General features: G+C 38.2%; 1 protein-coding gene across 8 annotated transcripts in view; it reads right to left on the bottom strand.

The window, feature by feature from the left end:
• Positions 1 to 578: 578 nt before the first annotated feature.
• DLGAP1 (DLG associated protein 1) overlaps positions 579 to 19324 on the bottom strand; it is a 435006-nt gene continuing 416260 nt past the window's right edge. For 7 of the 8 annotated variants that reach the window (XM_020794518.3, XM_078391586.1, XM_072998819.2 and 4 more), the window contains 3 exons: positions 11265 to 11356; positions 8738 to 8890; positions 2446 to 4352 (listed from right to left, as the gene is read on the bottom strand). In XM_020794518.3, coding sequence (XP_020650177.1) covers positions 4143 to 4352; positions 8738 to 8890; positions 11265 to 11356 — 455 coding nt within the window. In that variant the 3' untranslated portion in view covers positions 2446 to 4142. Of the gene's footprint in view, positions 4353 to 8737; positions 8891 to 11264; positions 11357 to 19324 lie in introns of all 8 variants that reach the window. The other variant, XM_072998818.2, reaches the window with a different exon arrangement.

Genomic DNA, 19324 nt, shown 5'->3' with positions numbered 1-19324 from the left:
GCAAACAGTTCTGGTGATGTTTACCACATAATCAGAACCACAAAGAGGAGGTTGCATTCAAACACCTTGGCGTTCTTAAGCCCACTACATATTCTCTTATCCAGATCAAAAGAGAGTTTGATCTATCAAATGGCGTATCTGGGCAGCTATATTACCTGAGGATTTACATTTACAAGGAACTCAGCAAAACAATTCAAGCAAGGGATATTCCTTTGCAGAGTCAGCCTGCATTTCTACATTGTAAAATACCTAATAGCTATACTGTTTTACCCACATTATTGTAAACAGTACATTCAGAAGTATTTCTAATTTTTGCAGAGAGGAAATGAAGATGTGTATTGAAAAGCCACAGCTCTTACAAGCAGTGCATTATGTATTTTATTAATTTGCTCCTTTTTTACATTATGGGAAACATTAATCTATTTACATTTTATGTTCTCCACACATCAGAAAGGTAGATACTCTTATGAAAACTCAATTTGTTATGTCATACAACGCTCTCCAATTCTTCATCCCTTCATCCAGAGCCTTTCCAACTCATACTGGTTTTGCAAATCAAATTGTATTGATATCATGGCTGGGAATGCAGTTAAAATATGAGTAAGCGAGTGACTTACATTCCAGTTCAAATAGGCATTATAAATTAGAAAAAAGCAAACAAACAGTAAATTGACAAATATAATGTTTAAATTAAAGTGGTAGTGCACACAAAAGCTTAACGGAATATCCAATAAATAAACTGAAATATATTACAAATAACTTATTACTTTTTACCTTTCCAATATTAAAATGTTTAATCCATTACTTCACCTGTCATTACAAAAAGATTAAAGAAACGTCTGCAAAAAAAATATATAATAAATACTTTAAAACTTTGGGTTTCGGAGGCCCAAACCCTTGTTTTCATATCTCATCACCCAGAGAACCCCAACAGTATTGTACTTTAAAAATCCTGATAGCAATACTTTTTCCCCCTAGATATGGGCTATTAAAAAAAACACACATACAAATTAGGTTAAAATAATATGCTATAATCTATGCAAATTTAGCAGATTTAAGTCTCATTAATTAAAATTAATGGGATTTAAAATGCTTTTTTTGGCTGGATCATGTGTTAAAAGTATCATCTTAATCTTTTTGCTATTGTTGCTTATTTATGGTGCTCTGTCATAAATCAAAAGGTTGAGAAATGGCAACCATAGACAATCAAACTTTAGTTTCCAGTAGGTAGCCCAATGTCCTTGACTTCCTAAGCCAATAAATAAATAGTCAAGGGAGGTACTACCATCCACTGTAATACTGTGGTATATCAAAGCAAACAGTAACATCACATTGTATGCAAGCATTCAGAATCCGGATACCAGCTGGGTTTAGCTGAAAAGCTAAGTAAAAGTTAAAATTTTCTGATCAGGCATCATGCTAACAAATTCTCTTATATGTCATACCAAACACAGGTTGTAGAAATACAATTCAGATGCAGAACTTGGGGCTCAGTCCTTAAAATATTTATCTGGATGTGAACCCAAGAAAATAATAGACTCTTACTAGCAAGTAATTTTTTTTGTAGGCTTGTGCCACATGAACGCACCAAATTTATGGCATCTCCTCAGCACAGTTTAAAGCCACTTGTGTCACTGACCTTAAACGGAATTATAGGTGTGAATATTACCTTTTGTTTGGCTACTGTTTTTAAAACCTCATCCTACAAAAAGTTCTTAAATGTTTAAAATGTATATCATTACCCTATATTTAAAGGTGACATGAAAGCCTATGTAGCTGCAAAGCCTTTTGTTTATTACAATTTGTGGAGAAAAATACTCTTAAAATATAATATAATAAACCCTAGCAAATAAGAGGCAGCTGAAATCCTTACAAGTCAGACTTTCCATGATTGCTTCATGTGTTGGGTTACTCTGGATTTTTCATTTTATTGTTTAAAAGACTTTAAAATATTAAATTATTAGCCCTTTACTTGTAAAACACAGCAGTAATATTTTGTGCCCTATTTATTAACATATAGCTTGGATATATCAATGGCTTTGAGAGGTAGAATTTTTTCTAGTGTTTTTTTTACATTTTTTTCAATGTTTTCCTTGCCAGAACCTGTTACCTCTCCCAAATTCTGGAACAAAATTAAAGGTAGCACCTAACTATGATGCTGAATTACGTGATGCATTTTGGCATGATCTGGAAATGTTGATATATTTTGTTCAAAGGCCAGCTTTTTGATGGTAACTTTTGATATTTTGAGGTGTATGCTACATAGTTATGCCAACCATGCAGTTAAGTGTTCCACAGTTGGAATGTTTTGAATGTTTTAACAGTAAGGGCACTGAAAACCAACTCCGGTAAATCACAGAGGGCAGATTTGCTGCCATAACCTCTCTTGTTTACAGAGTAGAGGGCTTCCTTGTGACAAATGAAGGCCACTTCCTGCCATGCTCAACATGGGTGCCCATGTGGGAAAAGTGATGATCCACAGAATAAATGGGCCAGAACTCTTAGTGTGGCACCTGGGAGAGCACTAATGCAAAAGGATTAGATGCAACCCCAAACCATAATCTACTAACTTCTGTCAACAGAAAGCCTAACAATTGCTTTTGGGATTAGAAGACAGACCAGCTGAACTCACCAGCTCCACAAGGACATAACTGCCAATTCTGTAATGTCAGGTTGCATATCACATCTGTTTGTCATGCATGCTAATGAGATACTGCATGCCACCCATAAAATTATGTGGCACTTCGCAGGTCCCCATGTTGTCTGCTGGCATGAATGTTAGTATCAACACGGCATGTTCTGATAACTTTCCCACCAGTACCATTTCCAAAGAATTATTTATTGTCCTTCATTTCAAAGAATCAATAATTATGTATGAACCTCAGTTTGTCAAAGCAGTTCAATAAAGAAATCAATGTGCAGCAGCAACCTCTTGATTCTCCAGAGCAGATCTAAAGAGACTGGAGGAGGAGATGTGAAGCATTTGATGTAACCAGTCTAACCTTTTGCATACAAACATGTATTTCATTTACAGTATATCAGCAACAAATATCTCAAAAGATGTGCAAAATCTGAAAGTTTTGCCAAAACTAGGACACCGAAAAGGAACACAGATTTTTTTTTAAAAAAACACAAACTCCCTCCCCTTTTGTAAAACTGATGTTAATCCCTACATTACGATAGGAATTGATAATATAATACAATGTTAAAAATCCTTACAAGGTAGTTGGACAAAAATATTTCTTTAATCTACCTTTCAGCCAGTTTTCCATCTTATCCAATTTTCCCTTTTATTGCCTTTTAAAAAATAGATTATTTCCTTGGAAGATCGATTTTACAATCTTCTGCTGATCAAAAAAGATTCTAAAGTGAGTGAGAAAATAAAAAAGAGGCAGTTGTTGAAGCTGCAGGTCTCCCTTCATAGGATCGTTTACATTTTCATCTGCAAGACTCACTTCAATTTTCACTGCAGCATGCCTATCTCCCCGTGCCTTCCAAATTGTCTGGAAAGAAGATATGATTTCTGAAGATCAAAACACATGTGTGCCATACTTTTTTTTTTTATATAAAAAAACGATAGTCATATAAAGACGGGATTCTGAGCCACAGCTCCTTTCACCATTAATGAGGAAGACAACAGAATCTTAAAGGTTCACCCTGCAATACTGGATTACCAAAATACCGTATAATTGAATATTGCTGTACACTAGATAACAGACTAGCTTTAAGGACCATGAATGAATTAATTGGTGCATCTACTGTACACATGTGTGTATGTGTGCGCATGTGTATGTGTGTGAGAGTACGCATGTTGTGTATATGTGAAAGAGAGAGTGAGCATGTGTGTGTCTGTGGGATTTTCTTTTTTTTTTTAAACTTGAGTCAGCATCAGTACATGTGACAAAGCATTAGGTTGACATGAGCAAACCTTTAGAAAGCAAGGGGCGTTACAAGTGGAGAATCTCCTGGAGGGTTGACAACTACGCCACAGAAGTGTTACTTCATTGGGAGAGAAGAAAGAGATAAAGGGAGGGGGTGAATGCAAATACTTATTGGTGTTTCTGAGCGTGAACCTAGAAGGGCAGATGATTATACAAGAGATGTTTCTTCTTGCCATTGAGAGTCCTCCTGGCTGGATCCCTTCATAGCCTGGTCTGGGCTTCGGGGATGTAAATCTCAATGCTTTCGGCGCTTTCAGTGGCTGAGTTCTGACGGACAGACGCAGCTCGTTTGGCAGCCATCAGCCGTTTCCGTGCCTCCTGACGCTGTGAGCTCTCCAAGGAGCGTTCCCGTATGAGTGGCACCTGACCTTTCGATGGCTTCTTTGGCACTGGAGGAGGGGCCCTTCTCTCCTGATTAAAGCAGAAGGTTAATGACATTATACAGCTTCTCAGGGGAAAAATAAAACAAAAAAACAAAACAAAAGAGGAATGGGTGAGGAGAAAACAAACAAACCAGGACAGGTCAGTTAGAATACTTTTTTTTAACCTAAAAGTTAGTTCTTATCTCTTTTTTCCTTAATTGAACTGGTCTTTATATTTCAAGGCTCATAAAAGTAACACTATCTTAAGGTAAAAAAAAAAGGGGGGCACTGATGGTAGGTAGTGCTCTTTCTCCGCGGTACCTTGCGCCAGCTACACGCTGGTGCTGAAAAGTCCCACCATTAAATACTGTATACGTGATTCCCTCTGGGAAATCTAAACTCCTTTTTCCTGGTAGCAGGGATTAAAAATGAGAACATCCGAAACAAAACTTATTACCTCTGCTTAATACAATATTGTATATCTAAGGTAGACACTATATAATTAATGCAACTCACCACCTGATGGTTAATAAAAGTCTTGGGATTTCTTAATAAAATTAACTCAACATGTTAGAATAGTGTGTAATAGATATGAAAGACACAAATAACGAGGTTTTCACCTCTTATATACAATATACATACACAAAACTAAATGGGCTTACAACACTGAGGACTTATGAATATTTAACACAATCATATGAACTAGCAATTTGATGTTTGTTTTTCACAGCAAGAATTTAGAAACATATGAAAAAAGAGCATGTAGTTAGTGGTGGTTGGCCCAGATAACATGATACACTCACTCTTTGGATAGCGCTATAAAAGTGCTTTTTCAAGAGTAGCATTGTGCTGAATTAGCACCAGAATTAACAATTTAATTACAAACTGAAAAGCTGGTGGGGGAATTATTTAAATACCATTCTAAGAACATACATTAATCATCACTTTGGCATCCAAAGATAACATGGTTAACAAGGAGACAAGGTATATATACACATGCTATATATACATACATATATATACATATATATATATATTAAAATTCAGAGAAAAATGTATGTTATATCTACACTTGCAGGACTCTGCATTACAAAGAGCAGCCTCTAATTCTTTTTTATCTTTATAGACTTCCATCTTTATGATGTTACGTCAAAGAAGGGATTGTTCATTACAAAAGTTGCATTATAGCTTCTAATTTTCTTGATGTTGATTGAAACAGCTTTAATTGCTTGAGTTGTAAGGTCATCATAACTGAAATTAATTTGCTAAACACATTCCATTTTATATATACAGAGACTGAGCTACACTCTTTCCCAAATCTTAGAATGAAGGATAACAAGTACAAATACAAAAAACAAAACAAAAACAAATTCACAGATATTTGCCCATCTCATTATTAAGGATGGGAAATTAGCAGTTAATTTAATGTAAGATATTAAACATTAATCTAACAATGTCTTGGTAGCTGTGCACCTCTGAACCTTTATTGTCCGATACGGATTGTAGAAACATTCCTTTAAAAAAAAAAAAAATTGCTTCCCACTTTTGTTGATCAGACAGTTTATTATTAAAATATGTTCATATTGGCAATGAGGTATACTTACACCAAGTAGATGCCTAATAGATGTCTCTTTAGAGAAACTTACAAAGTTTTGGTGTGGTAAAATCACCAATAATTTAGAGCTCAGATGGCCTCTTAAGGGAGTCACAATTATTTGGTTTAGTTTAGAAAAAACAAATAAAACAGAATGGTGGAACACTCTCCCAAGGGTGTTATCCATATCAGTGAGACTCTTGCTTTCCCTTATGGAGTGTTTATTGGTGATCAGGTCTATTATTTTTCTTTTAAAATGCAGTGTTTTTGTCAGCCACAGAAGAGGTCAAAGTTCTTGTGTGGCATATAAAAAGTGAAGGCATCCCTGTGTACCCACAGATCTGATTAAACTGGCTACTCCTCATGCCTTACTTCTCCTTAAGCCTATGTTTGATGAAACACACAAATGTTATGGGGTGAAAAGAAAACAAAATGCTGGGAAAACCAGAATATTTAGAGTATTTATTTTATGAAAAATATTAAACTGTACACAGTTTTTGGTTAATGATGTATTAATATATTAATGACACCAAGTTTGTTTTCAAAAGAGGAAGCACAGAAATAGTTGTTGTAGATAAAACTAGGTAGAGGATAACTGGAAATAAGTAAGAAATATGTTTGTTTCTTCCTACCAGTAGGGTCTGAAGCTTCTTCATACCTTGCAAATTAGATTTCTTTTGTTCAGGGAGTAGTCACTGGAAGGGACACACCAGATTTGCGAATTGGTTGAAGATTTGAAACAAATTATGTCTTTAGAGGGATAATGTTTTGTCATATTCTAATTTTTGCCCTTTGGTGTCTTGAACAAGCAGGGAGAGGGGGAGGGCCTATTGCCTTTCCTTTTCAAGACCCTTTTTAGAATCCAAACACATACCTGAGCTTTTTCTAGTAAAAAGACAAAGATAAATTAATATTTCTTGATTCCTTCACATTTATGGCTGGAAGAATATACAGCCTCCATTTCTGAGTTGTTTTCTGTCTTTCACACACATCTGGAAATAAACTGGGTTGCATTACATCTAGATAGGCCATTAAATCAATGAGGCATCTCTTTATAAAAAGGATGAAGATCCCTCAGCACAGATTTTTCTGGAGGTTTAATGGGATGAGGGGAGAGGGAGGAAGGGGAAACATTGCCTTCAGCATGACTGGAACTCTGCTAAGTACTATTTGAGATCCAATCCAATTTTAAAAAGCTCCCCAAGTATTTCATGTCTGCTTCTCTGTTAGTCATAAGTAGAGATGGAGACTTTGTATTCATATCTTGGGGATACATGTATGAACTGTGGCACCACGGGTGCTGCGGGGGCACAAATCTGCCCCCCAGAACTGGCCAGCTCACTCACCAGGCTCTGTTTGGTGCTCATACTCCGGTGGCAATGCACCAATTGTAGCAAGAGTCCAGCTGGACCTTCCCTGTCTCCCCTGTGCAGCCAAACCACCTCAGCACGGAAGTGGGAGGGAGAATCTCCTTGCTCAGCCAAAGAATGGCCAGCTGCACCAGGTGGGATGGAGGTGAAGGGCCAACCAGACTCCTGCTGGGATTGGTACGCGGCTGCCAAAGGAGGAGATGGACCTGGTGACGGGGCTGGCTAGTTCTGGGGGAGGGAATTGGGCCCCCACAGCACAGAGTTTTATTCATATCCCCGAGATACAAATACAAAGTACCCATCTCTAGACAAGACTAAGCTAATGCTATTAAGAATAAGTAGGTAGAAGTATATTGAATATTACATTATTTTAGTGTGGAGATAGTATTTCAGGGACGATTTTCAGCTTCTCTCCAAAATACAATTCGCTCTCCAGTTTTGGGATTTGAACAAGAAAAAAACAAACAAACAATTAGCACAGATGATTTGATATTTCTTCCCCCACCCTTCCTTCTAATGCTTATACCTCCACTTATGTTGCTTTATCTGAATATTTTAATTTTGTATCGGTTAATTAAATTTGTACCTAGTCTTACTGATTCTAATGGAATTTTGGTGGTACTGTATAGGCTCAGGTTTCAAATGCTTACTGATTCACCTGATACATCTGAGGTGTGAAAGCAATGGACTACTACATTTGCAGAGTATCTGCTTCTGATACAAATGCTTAAAACAAACAAGTGAACAAACAAACAAATGAACAAGTAAACAAAGCTCTGTTCCAAAGCACAATAAAAATAAATAAAATCTACCTTACTCTGCAAAACACAACAAAGCTTTGGTTTACTGTCTTATTGTTCCAGAACTAGGCTGGGTTGAATGGAATAAGTGAGGTGAACCCATTTATGAGGACCCCCTCAAAGCAAACAAACTAAAGCAATGATTATGAGAAGTTTACCATGTAACTTTTTTGATGTTTTGGTTTGAGAATACCCATACATTTATCCATGGGAATGGGGGCTGGTTCTCAAGTCAATGATGATTACAGTGCTTCCCTAGTTACTTACTTATACATTTCATACTGCATTAGTAAACAGAACTCTTACACTAGGCAGTACTACGTACTGTCTGTATTATTTATTTAGAATGTAAGAATCAATATATGAGGCAGTTCCTTCCAACAGTTGATTATCTAATATGATTATTTGTTAAATATAATAAGACAAATGAGCACATTCCCATTATTCAATTCACAGAAACAAGTTTGCCTTAAAAATATGCCTGAAACATATTACAGATAATATCTCAGGTGATTATTATGTAAACATTTTTTCTTTTTACAATGAAATTAATCTGATATGATCTCCATTTCATGTTTTTAACATCAGTGCTGTATGCAGAGGCCTATTTAATCTGTCCAGTATTTGTGCAGGGTTTTAAATGAAGCATACAAAATCGACAATGTTCTACCTTCTTGTCATGTGGATCCATCTGTTTCCAATTATTGGCCTTTAACTGATGAAGTTCATCAAATTTCATACTAATATTTTCAATGGATAACTGCAGCATATCCCAAAACCCTGCTAAGTCCTGCGAGGCTGGCCTTGGGTGTGCATTGGGATTCTGTGCAATAGAAGAAAAGAAGCATGAAAAACATGTTACCCTTTTAAAGAAACACTGAAAACGAAATCAACTATTGCAGTGCTATTTATTTTGATCAGATAAGTTGAGCTGATGTATCTGATTCATCTGGATCACTGCTTATTTTATAAATTAAACCACGAATGCCCATTCACAGAGACAGACAAAATGCTTTCTTTTAAGGATGTGAGGTTGCCATCCATCAACAAAATCTTCCAAGGCACTTCTATAAGAACGGAGGCAATTCAGAGTTAGTCATATTGGCCTTTGTTGTCGCATTAACAGTGTGCTGGATATACTGTGCTTACAATTCCCACTTCTTTTGTAATCTTATAAAGATGGTGTCCTAGCTGAAGGCATCTATGCTGAGTATTAACCAAAAGGCTCTCTTATGCTTTTTTCTATATACCTGCAATTATATGGCCTTGAATGAATCTTCTATTCACTGTTCATAGCATAGATTAACGCAAGAGAGCTGAAAAAGACAAGCCAGTTGAATGGCTGTAGTTACTTTTTTGGATGAAAATTCTCATTATCCTAGCTCCTGCTGAGTGGGAGAGTCTGGGAATTATTATTGTAAAAAATTACTCTTCTAAGCTCTGAATGGCTATTAATCAGAGTCAACAGCTCTGGGTTAGATTGCACTGATGAACTGACTCATTATACATCTTTATACAGTTGTGCCCCACTTAACGATTACCCCGCATTACGACGAATCCTCTTCACGACGATGTTTTTGCGATCGTAATTGCTATTGCTGATTGTTGGGTTTTCAAAATGGCTGCCAGGTGCTCAAAATGGCTCCCTGCTGTGCTTAGGGACAGATTCCTCGCTATACAGGCACCGAAAATGGCCACCGTATGGAGGATCTTCACTAGACGGTGAGTTTTTAGCCCACTGGAATGCATTAACCGGATTTTAATGCGTTTCAATGGGTTTTTTATTTTTGCTTTACGATGTTTTTGCTCTACAGCGATTTCACTGGAACAAATTAACGTCGCTAAGCGAGGCACCACTGCATGCTTAATTAGTTTTGTTTACAGGAATTTCAGCTTGAGAAGGGGTTAATTTAGAAAATAGTATTCCTTGGAATCACTTGGCATCTATGCTCCACTGCAAGCGCTATCTCCGATTCAAAGAAATACTGTACAGTAGCTTAATACTTTATGATCTGTTGCCTCATACAATTGCTAATTAAGCATAGCTTGTTTGAGCCTGTTTTCTTCTTCTCTTGTGCCCTTGAAAGACAATGGGTACAAGCACTTTTATATTATCAAAGTGAAACAGAATATTCTTAGTTTTACTTTTTGAAATTATTTGTACATTACCGTATTTTTCCACGTGTACAACTGCCCAATGTATATGACAACCCCCTAATTTTGTCCTTTGCTGGAGGTGGAGGAGCAGTCAATGGGCAGCTGCTAGGGGCAACTTTGCCTCCATCTCCTGCTGCCTCCACCACCCGATCAGGTCACCACCTTGTCCCCTGCCCAAAGGGAGCCCACGAGTGGCGCTGGAGGAGGCAATCCAGCGGTGGAGGCAGCAGCAGGAGGCGGTGGAGATGGAGGCAAAGGAAGGAGCAGCCACGCTAGGCCACCTCATGCTGCTGCTCATTGACTGCTGCTGCCACTGCCAGATCGCCTCCTCCAGTGCCACTCGCAGGCTCCCACTGGGCAGGGGACAAGGTGGCGACATGAGCTGGAGGTGAGCCCTGGCAGGAGAAGGAGGCGATCTGGCGGTGGCGACAGCAGTCAATGGGCAGCCGCGAGAGGCAGCCAAGCACGGCTGCTCTTTTCCCTCTGCCTCCACCTCCTTCTGCATACAAAACGACCCTGAATTTTTCCTCTAATGATTTTAGCGAAAAGTGTCACCTCTGAGTACTTTTATACTTAGAATACCCTGGATGGGTTGATAATAACACACAATTATTATTAGATACAAACAGGATTGAGGTGTACAAAGAAAAGAGTGACTGTAATATGCTGTGCAGGTGAAAGAGGCAAATAAGAAAAAAACTGTTGCTACTCAGATGAAATGTACTGGAGGAAAACCTGTTTACTTTTAGAAATTACGGTCAAAGCTCCTAAATCTATTTTTTGTTTATTTAATTTATACCCCATATTTCTCCCAGTAGGGGGACTCAAAGTATGTACAAAGAATTTACAAAATAAATACTATAAAACAACTAAAAATATAGCAAAATACAATGTTAAAAAAATTAAATTCGTAAAGGTCATATTTTAAAATATCTGTGAAATATCAAGGTATTTAGTGTAACCAACATTGTATACAACTTCTGGCTGAATAAAGATCTGAATAATATTATCAAGTTGCATCCACCATTTATATGACATACCAGATTTTCTTCACACAGTTCTCTGAACTGGTAAAATTTCTGAGCCATGAGAAGCTGGGCACTTCCAACTGCCGTTCGAATTTTACCTATAACTTGAAAAGAAAGCAGAAGATTTGAAAAGACTTCTGGAGACTTTTACGATAAAGCCATGTAAACAATTGTTGAAGATCCCTCTGTTTTTACTAAAAGATTTGAAGAACTTGGAAAAGTTACTATTTTGACCTAGAGCTCTCTGAATCTACCAGTTAGCATATTTGATGGCTGGTGATCATATCAACTGGCGAATTCTGAGAGCTGTGGTCCAAAAAAGTACTATTTCCAAACTCTGGATGCTTGGAGACTTAAGCTATCAAGTACATCTAGAAACTGTACATACATTCCTCCAGTGAAGCCCCTTCTCCCACTCAATTTCCTGAGGAGAAATGCAGTGGGGCAGGGAACAGTTGAATGGCTTCTTAGTACAAATAACCACAAGCATGAACTTCAGCTTCAACTGTCTTTTTGAAGTTTCTAATCACCTTCCTAATTCCTCCATGCATTTTGACTTGCATTAGTCTTAAAGTTCTTTTTATAAAATTGTCTGCATTTGCATACATTTCAGGAGATCCATTCATCTTGCATTATCCAAACACACGGGCTTCCATAAGTAGCCATTTTACACTGACCAAAATCCTGCTGGGTGAACTATACCTGTGTAAAGGCGACAGCATCACTGGTAGTAATCAAAGGGTTCCTGCTTTGATCCCTGGGCATTCCTGACTCACCAAGAACTCTCTCACAACCAGTCTCATTGATCTGTGGGGTCTGACAGGGATTCTGGGAGTTGTAGTTCAAGAAGATGAGTGGCCCTAAAACTGGACACAGCTAATGTACAGCATGTCTCTGGCTATATTTCTCCTATTGTATCAAAATATTCCTCTTTACTCCTGTTGTTGCAGAATGCTAGTTGTTTAACGCTTTTTAAATATTGTAATAATTTATTATTTGTTTTTAACTTTGTTTTAAATGCTGTTATCTGCCTTGGATCCTTCGAGAGAAAGGCATATAAATACTTTAAATAAATAAAAATGCAATTTGTGGGTGCAAGTGGTTGACCACTGTGGGAGCAGTGTGTTACACTAGATAAGCCTTTGGTATAGTCCAGGATGACTTTGTTTATGTCCTTTTCATCCTAATCTGACTTCAGAACAGGGACACATGTTGAGGATACATTATATTTCCACAGCCATTCAGATAGGGGAAATAATGCCCTAGCTAGAAATTGCTTCACATATTCCAGTCCTTAAATACAGTATTACTAAAAGGTCAACATGGGAAAGACGATTTGAGAGGAATCACAGAAACATATGTAGCATTTGTGCTTAGGGCTGATATGTTCCACATGAATACGTGGAGCAATGGATTTTTGGGATTCCCCAAGGGAGTGAATACACACAATGGAGTGTGCATGAGGAAGAAATATACTCTTAGGCTGGAATGCAGTTCTGGAATGGCATGCTACAGTGACATATTACATGGGAAACAGTCTGATAGATGAGTTCCAGGGTGCCCTGTGTTGGTGACATCACAACAGGTCTTGAGATAAATATTTTGGATCGCAGCTGCTGAGGCTATTTCTGATTGTAAAAAATGTTTTGGGATGATTTTACCAAGGGAAACAAACCCTATTCCATGCCTCTTAGTACTTAGCACTGTAAAATTAAATATTACATCAGTGCCAATTATGGAAGTATGGGAAACTCCAGTACTATCTTTCAAGGGAATAAAGAAGTCAGCACATATAGAAATAAGTTGGCTGCATTGGTGAGCTTTTTGATGAGGATATGGATTATGGACATATAGATATGGATATGGATATACCTAGAAAAACACATGTTCATAAGTCAGGAACTGAAGGCATGGTTTTGTCCAATATAATCAAACTGAGGTGCTGGATGGCAATATGAATAAATATCAATCACTGAGACAGTAATCTCTTATCAGGGAGGAGGTCTCCTTGGACACCATGTAACTTATTTCTAAGTAAGCACATAGAAAACCACTTTATAAATGTAAGAAATGTAAGCAAGGAGATCTGCTACAGTTCTTTAAAACTCAGAGGAAATAATTCCAGGTCTGTGCAAGAGAGAGCGTTTTTTGAGCATGTTCCTGGTTTTAGGCATCAGTTCTGACAGGAAATAACAGTGAACTGGACGTTTTACGTGGAATATCTCCACGGGGCTTCACAGGCGATTCTACCCACAACTGCCAGTCTGCTATTATTGTTTGTAAGGGTTGCGTGTCTAATTCCCTGAGCCCTGTGCTGAAAATGTACCCCTTGGTGTGTCTAGTCCTTTATTCATCCTAATGTGCAAACCACTCAACTGAAAGGAGCCTTCAATAGTGGGGAGGAGTTATTCAGAGAGCTTTCATGTGGTTCCCATTGTTATGAAAACTCTTCCCACTGCATCTCCTTCGGAACAGCTGCCTCAGCTGGAGCTGGGCCATCTGACACTCCACAAGGCATCTCAAGAACTGAAAATCAGGGTAGAACGGGGAAGTGGATAGAAGTGGTCTCTCAACTTCGCCTAAGGAGGAAATGTTGTTTTTTAAAAATCCCAAAATTGCTCGGGTGCTTGGATTGGCAAGGCAAGTGACTTAAAAATAAATTGCTTGACTGTGCAGAGTTAGCCACACTTAATTGGTAACAACTGAGCGACTCTGATTTCCAAAGGCTTGACTGAGGGGGATGAAAAGACCAAATGCCTGGATACCCCAACTGTATAGTGATTGGTTCAAGACAACTTCTCTTGTGATTGTGAGATGCACACTGTGGAGGGACTTGGGAAGCAGCCTTATACTGAGAGTACATCTACACAGTTACGCAGCTTGATTCCATCTGAACTATAGTGATTCCTATGGAACCTTACTATCTCTTGTTTGGTGGTGTACTGAGAAGACTCTGCTGCTGTTCCAGGGGAGTGCCATTGTTCTCCAGCACAGAATTCTAAGCATCTCCCCAAGTTACAAATCCCAGAATCTCATAGGACAGGGCCATGCCATGCAGTTTAAGAGGTGTCAGATTGCTATAACTGTATCATGAAGACACATTCCAGGTCAGAAAATCGATTGCTGATGCTCAGTGGCTGCACTTCTCCAGGTGTTTGGGGATATATGTTTTTTAAAGTCCTAAGTAAAGATGCCAGGGCTCAGACTTTGTCCCTTTGGGAGAAATGCCTATAGCTAGTACGGGAGTCAATGGTATCTTATAATTACAGTGTGGGGAGCACTGTACTCTAACATTTGAGGGCAAAGAGCCCCCAGCCCATGAGCTTCTCTTAACTGAACCACTGCTAGAAATTATGGATATCTAAATCCTGAACAATCTGGTTTTGGACTGATTTCAGTCTTTTTGGGACTCAACCAGAGACGTGAGGGATTATATTTAGATGGCACATCACACATGCCTCCAGGATTACTCAGAAAGTGATTTGCTAACTAATATTTTCCAGGTTCATGGGGGCAGGGGAGGACTGAAAGGAATCTGGGGACTTCTACACTTTATCTACCCCCTGCTTTAAATCAATCAATCAATCAATCAATCAATCAATCAATCAATCAATCAATCAATCAATCAATCAATCAATCAATCAATCAATCAATCAATCCTCTGTTGTAGACCAAATCACATTTAGAGGGGAAAAAGCCATAAAAATCTAGAAATGTGTTTTGTTTACTGTTTCCTTTGTGGTACACTGCAGTTGAAAGGGTCTATTTTCATAATAGAATTTTTGTGTTTAATGTATTTCTTCCCCCATTTTGTGTTACTTTATTGATTGTGCACAATATTGACCACGTGGAGCACTGTAATAGCATTACTTCAGCCTTTCTCCATCAGGATGGGACCAAAGTGTGTACCCCTGGCTCCCCCTCCATGTTTTAGATTTCCAAGAGGGCTTGAAATGTTCCACCTTCCTAAGGAAACTACAGACCATATTTCAGAGCTACCAACCCTGATCACAACTTCCCTTGCACCCGTGATACTGGCGCTGTCTCCTGGTGCCCACACATTGCAGCGCTGAAACTAGTGTCAAAAACTAAAGAAGGGAAAACAACAACAAAGAAAAATCATTTGCTTTTTGGGTTTATTTTACACCACTATTGGTTAGTGGTGTATTTTTGTTCTGCTTTGCTATGATTTGCTGCAATGCAGGATCTGCTCTTGTGGACCCTAGTACTGCATTATCCCATACTGATCCACAGGCTTTGTATTTTTAATGATTATATATATATTATATTGATTTTTATGTTGTAAGCCGCCCCGAGTAGACATGGTCTAGAGGGGTGGGGTATAAATAAATAAATAAATAAATAATTAATTAAATAAATAAATAAATAAATAAATAAATAAATAAATAAATAAATAAATAAATAAATAAATAAATTTGTGGGTGGATGTCATCTGATGTTTCTTTATGGATGTTTTTCTGCTGGTCAATCCACATCCTATGGATGGATAGAAGAAGGAGGGAGGGGAGGAGAGAGCAAAATTTGTGGAGACAGGACAGAGAAGAGAGGCAAAAAGGAAGGGAAATTTGTGCAGGGAGTGAGAAGACAGGGTGCAGTTCTGGATGAGTGTGGACAAGCTGGTACATCCAGCAATACATATCCTCCCCATGTGTAGATGTGAATACTGGAACTATCTAGTCAAGTCTGCACCAAAAAAAATACGAGCCCAAAAATGACTAGAGACAACATCACTTTGTGGACAAGCCTTCAGAGAATAACAGCTCATTACCAGGGATGTTGAGGCTCAGATCAAGAACATTCTACAAACTATGAGAACCCTAGTTTCTCATGCTGTAACAATACATTCAACTACCAACCTCTGTCACTGTATATCTAACCACAATTATTTAATTCTGGGGGAGGATATGCTTCCTCAGATTAATACTGTAGTACTAGCATAGATACTCCCAAGTCTCCACAGTTTGCTAATCTTGTAATGTCTGATTTAGTGTAACAGTTTCCCAGTTCCTGTCCCCTAATGTTTCTCTTTTCTTGAGCTATACTAATGACATCTGTATCATCTGGAGCCATTGACAAGAGATATCATCAGGACTTCAGTACATTTGACCTTACCATCAATCTCAGTCTAGAGTAACCCACACAGTGGGTGTACTGTCTGGATAGTGCTATGCAACTAGATACTGGACATACAACTAACATTTTTTACCGAAAGTTTACATGTCCCAGCTTCCATTACTAAATCCATTGTCAACAGTTAAGTTTTGCAACAGACTGCATCAGTTGTGACTCATCAGATAGAAACTCACATTTCTGAGGCTTGAAAAGCCACTCTGTAAAGTGTCAGAGGAGATCAACAAGGCCAGACTATTATCCAGAAACGTCTGCTACCAGGCAGATGTAGAAGAAAATGTGGCAGAACTCTACTTGTGGACAACCCTAGTTATTAACTGAAATCAACATATGATCAGTGCTCTACAGCCCATCATGGACAATGGTCTATCTCTCTCACAGGCCTCAGGTGGCAGGCCTGTCCAGGCTTATAGGCAGAGCCCTTCACTTCGAACATTTGGTTATCAGAAGCAATAGGTCAGACAAAAGGAATATAAATATAAGGACCAGACCCTACCACAGTCCAAATGTTAATTCTGTCCCCATATTAATGCAGCCAACAATGTTACAGGATGTAATAGTTCTGCCACAACACCAAAGGTTACTTCACCTGCTAAACTTCCATGACATAAACCTGACATCAGAAACACGAATATTAAACAAACAAACAAACAAACAAACAAACAAACAACAATGGAAAACATTTGCTGATTTAAAGTGTAGTTTCTGGAGCAAAGGAACATCAAAAGGAAAATCCAGTATGAAATTGCTCTGCTAAAACTTAAGTTCAGTATCACTCATGGCTTAAACAAAGATTATAAGTCCTTACGTTACTACATATGTTAATTAACTCATCAGTCCCAGGATGTTTATTAAGTGTATTTTGTGAAATGGTCACAGTAATTATTTTACATAATCTAAGATTAAAAGTACAGTAATTAAATATAATATACTTAATTATTATATCTGATTCCTCTGATCCCTGTTCTGTCTCCCTCCCTTTCCTTTTTTCTACCTGCAAATGAATTGTCACCTCATGACAAGTCTGTCATCTGTTACCTATTTACAAACTGGAGTCTGATCCATGAAAGGTTATGGTGTAAAATTTTTATTGATTTAAATGCGCTAAAAGACTTTGTGCTATTTTGCCAGTAGTATGTTTGTTAACACCAGTGTGTGAGGCCATAAACTTTTATTTTTGTTTTGTTTGGTTTTTGTCTGATATGATGCCATAAAAAACCCGAAAAAATTACATGGCAGTGGAAAGAGAGACAATTTATTTACTAGATTATCTGGATATATTAGGCATAGATAGTCAAGCACAAAGGAATATAATGCCATATTCCTATAAGGACAGTACAGCAGTATTAACTCTAAAGCTCCAACAAAAACCGACCGACCGACTGACCAACCGACCCACCGACCGACCCACCGACCCACCGACCAACCAACCAACCAACTGGACACCAAACCAGAATCTGCTGAAATGCATTTATGTAGAAATATACTGAATTCAGTGAGTCTGTCTTGCTATTTAATTAGGGGGGGGCAGAGAATTGGACAGTAAGGCATACATTTATAAAATACTGGCCCAACTAGAAGTTATGCATTCTTACAAGCAGTCTTCTGTGCTGGATAGGGAAGTATGCTAACAAAATCGCAAGAAGTGCACAATTCTCCATTCCAATTCAACAGCTCAGGCTTCTGTAGAATACCATTTAAACAAAATCGAACCCCTGCCAATCAGTAGTTCAGGATGCTAGCTTCAGCTGCCACATTTCCACTCCCTTCTGCTCCCCCTTCTTTGCAGTCTTTGTAATCTTACCAGGGTTCTACTGTGTAGAAGGACTATGTGTGTGTAGCCTCTGTCGCTATGTTTACATTTCTTACACTTTTTAAGACCGAGGCCTGAAAAACACTCTCTGTGCATACACAAAAGTCCCAACATGGATGTTATCTCTTTCTACAGATTTGGCAGCGATGATATTGATTGTGATCAGTATTAAATCAACTGCTGGCACAAAGAGGCCTGGCTTTAATTTGTTTTTTTAAAATTCCTATTACAGATATGCGAGTTCAGTGCAAAGTAGTGAGAAGAAAAAAGTGGATAATTCACTCTAAGACTATGAATCATGTGCATAATTAGCTACAGAAAAATCTCATGGTGTTATTAACTCAGCTTAGAACCACTGACACTCCAGCTTGTTTTATTTAATGGGCAGCAACAAACTGCATTCCTAAGTAGAAACATTCAGTCCCATCTGACAGTTTCATTCTCGGGTAGATAATACCAAATGTATCTATGTAACATTCAAGCCTCTGTCAAACAGCCCTGAGCCATCTCCTCCAGACAGCTGTCCCATACAAGGGGGCATTGTCTGAGAAAGACTGGTATCATATTACTGTACTTCAAGCTCTGGGGGAAGCAACCCTGCTCTTCCCTGCCAGGGCACTGAGGAAACCGGGATTGCTGCAGCTTTCTCATGAGGTTATTGTCTGGCCAGAAAAGAACTCCTCCTGGCATTCTGAAGCCCTAACACTCCAGTCTACAAGGACAATCCAATTTACAAACTAAATGCCTAAGATGCTGGCATTTAGAATAACAGGTGGCTTACCCAACTACACCCTGCATGATCATGTGTATTATTTAGCATATCTGGATAGTCAACTAATGGGAGGTTTCTATCATTATGAAAAACAAAACAAAGCCCTTGACAGATTATATAATGAAAGGAATCATAAATACCGGTATATTGATGCATCAGTTATGGGTTGGTTCTGCAGTAGAAAACGTGCTACTTCATGGTTGCTGTCACAGGACGCTTTCCTTAGTTTTTAATTTTTTTTTTAATCCAGAAAACTAGCTGCTTGCTACATTTTTGAAAAATATATAATCATAACCCTGGCTTTCCTCTTTTGGAGGGTAGAATCAAACCAGTTTC

Source organism: Pogona vitticeps, chromosome 4 (assembly GCF_051106095.1).
Source record: "Pogona vitticeps strain Pit_001003342236 chromosome 4, PviZW2.1, whole genome shotgun sequence".
Lineage (NCBI taxonomy): Eukaryota > Metazoa > Chordata > Lepidosauria > Squamata > Agamidae > Pogona > Pogona vitticeps.
This window is presented reverse-complemented; position numbering and strand designations above follow the sequence as displayed.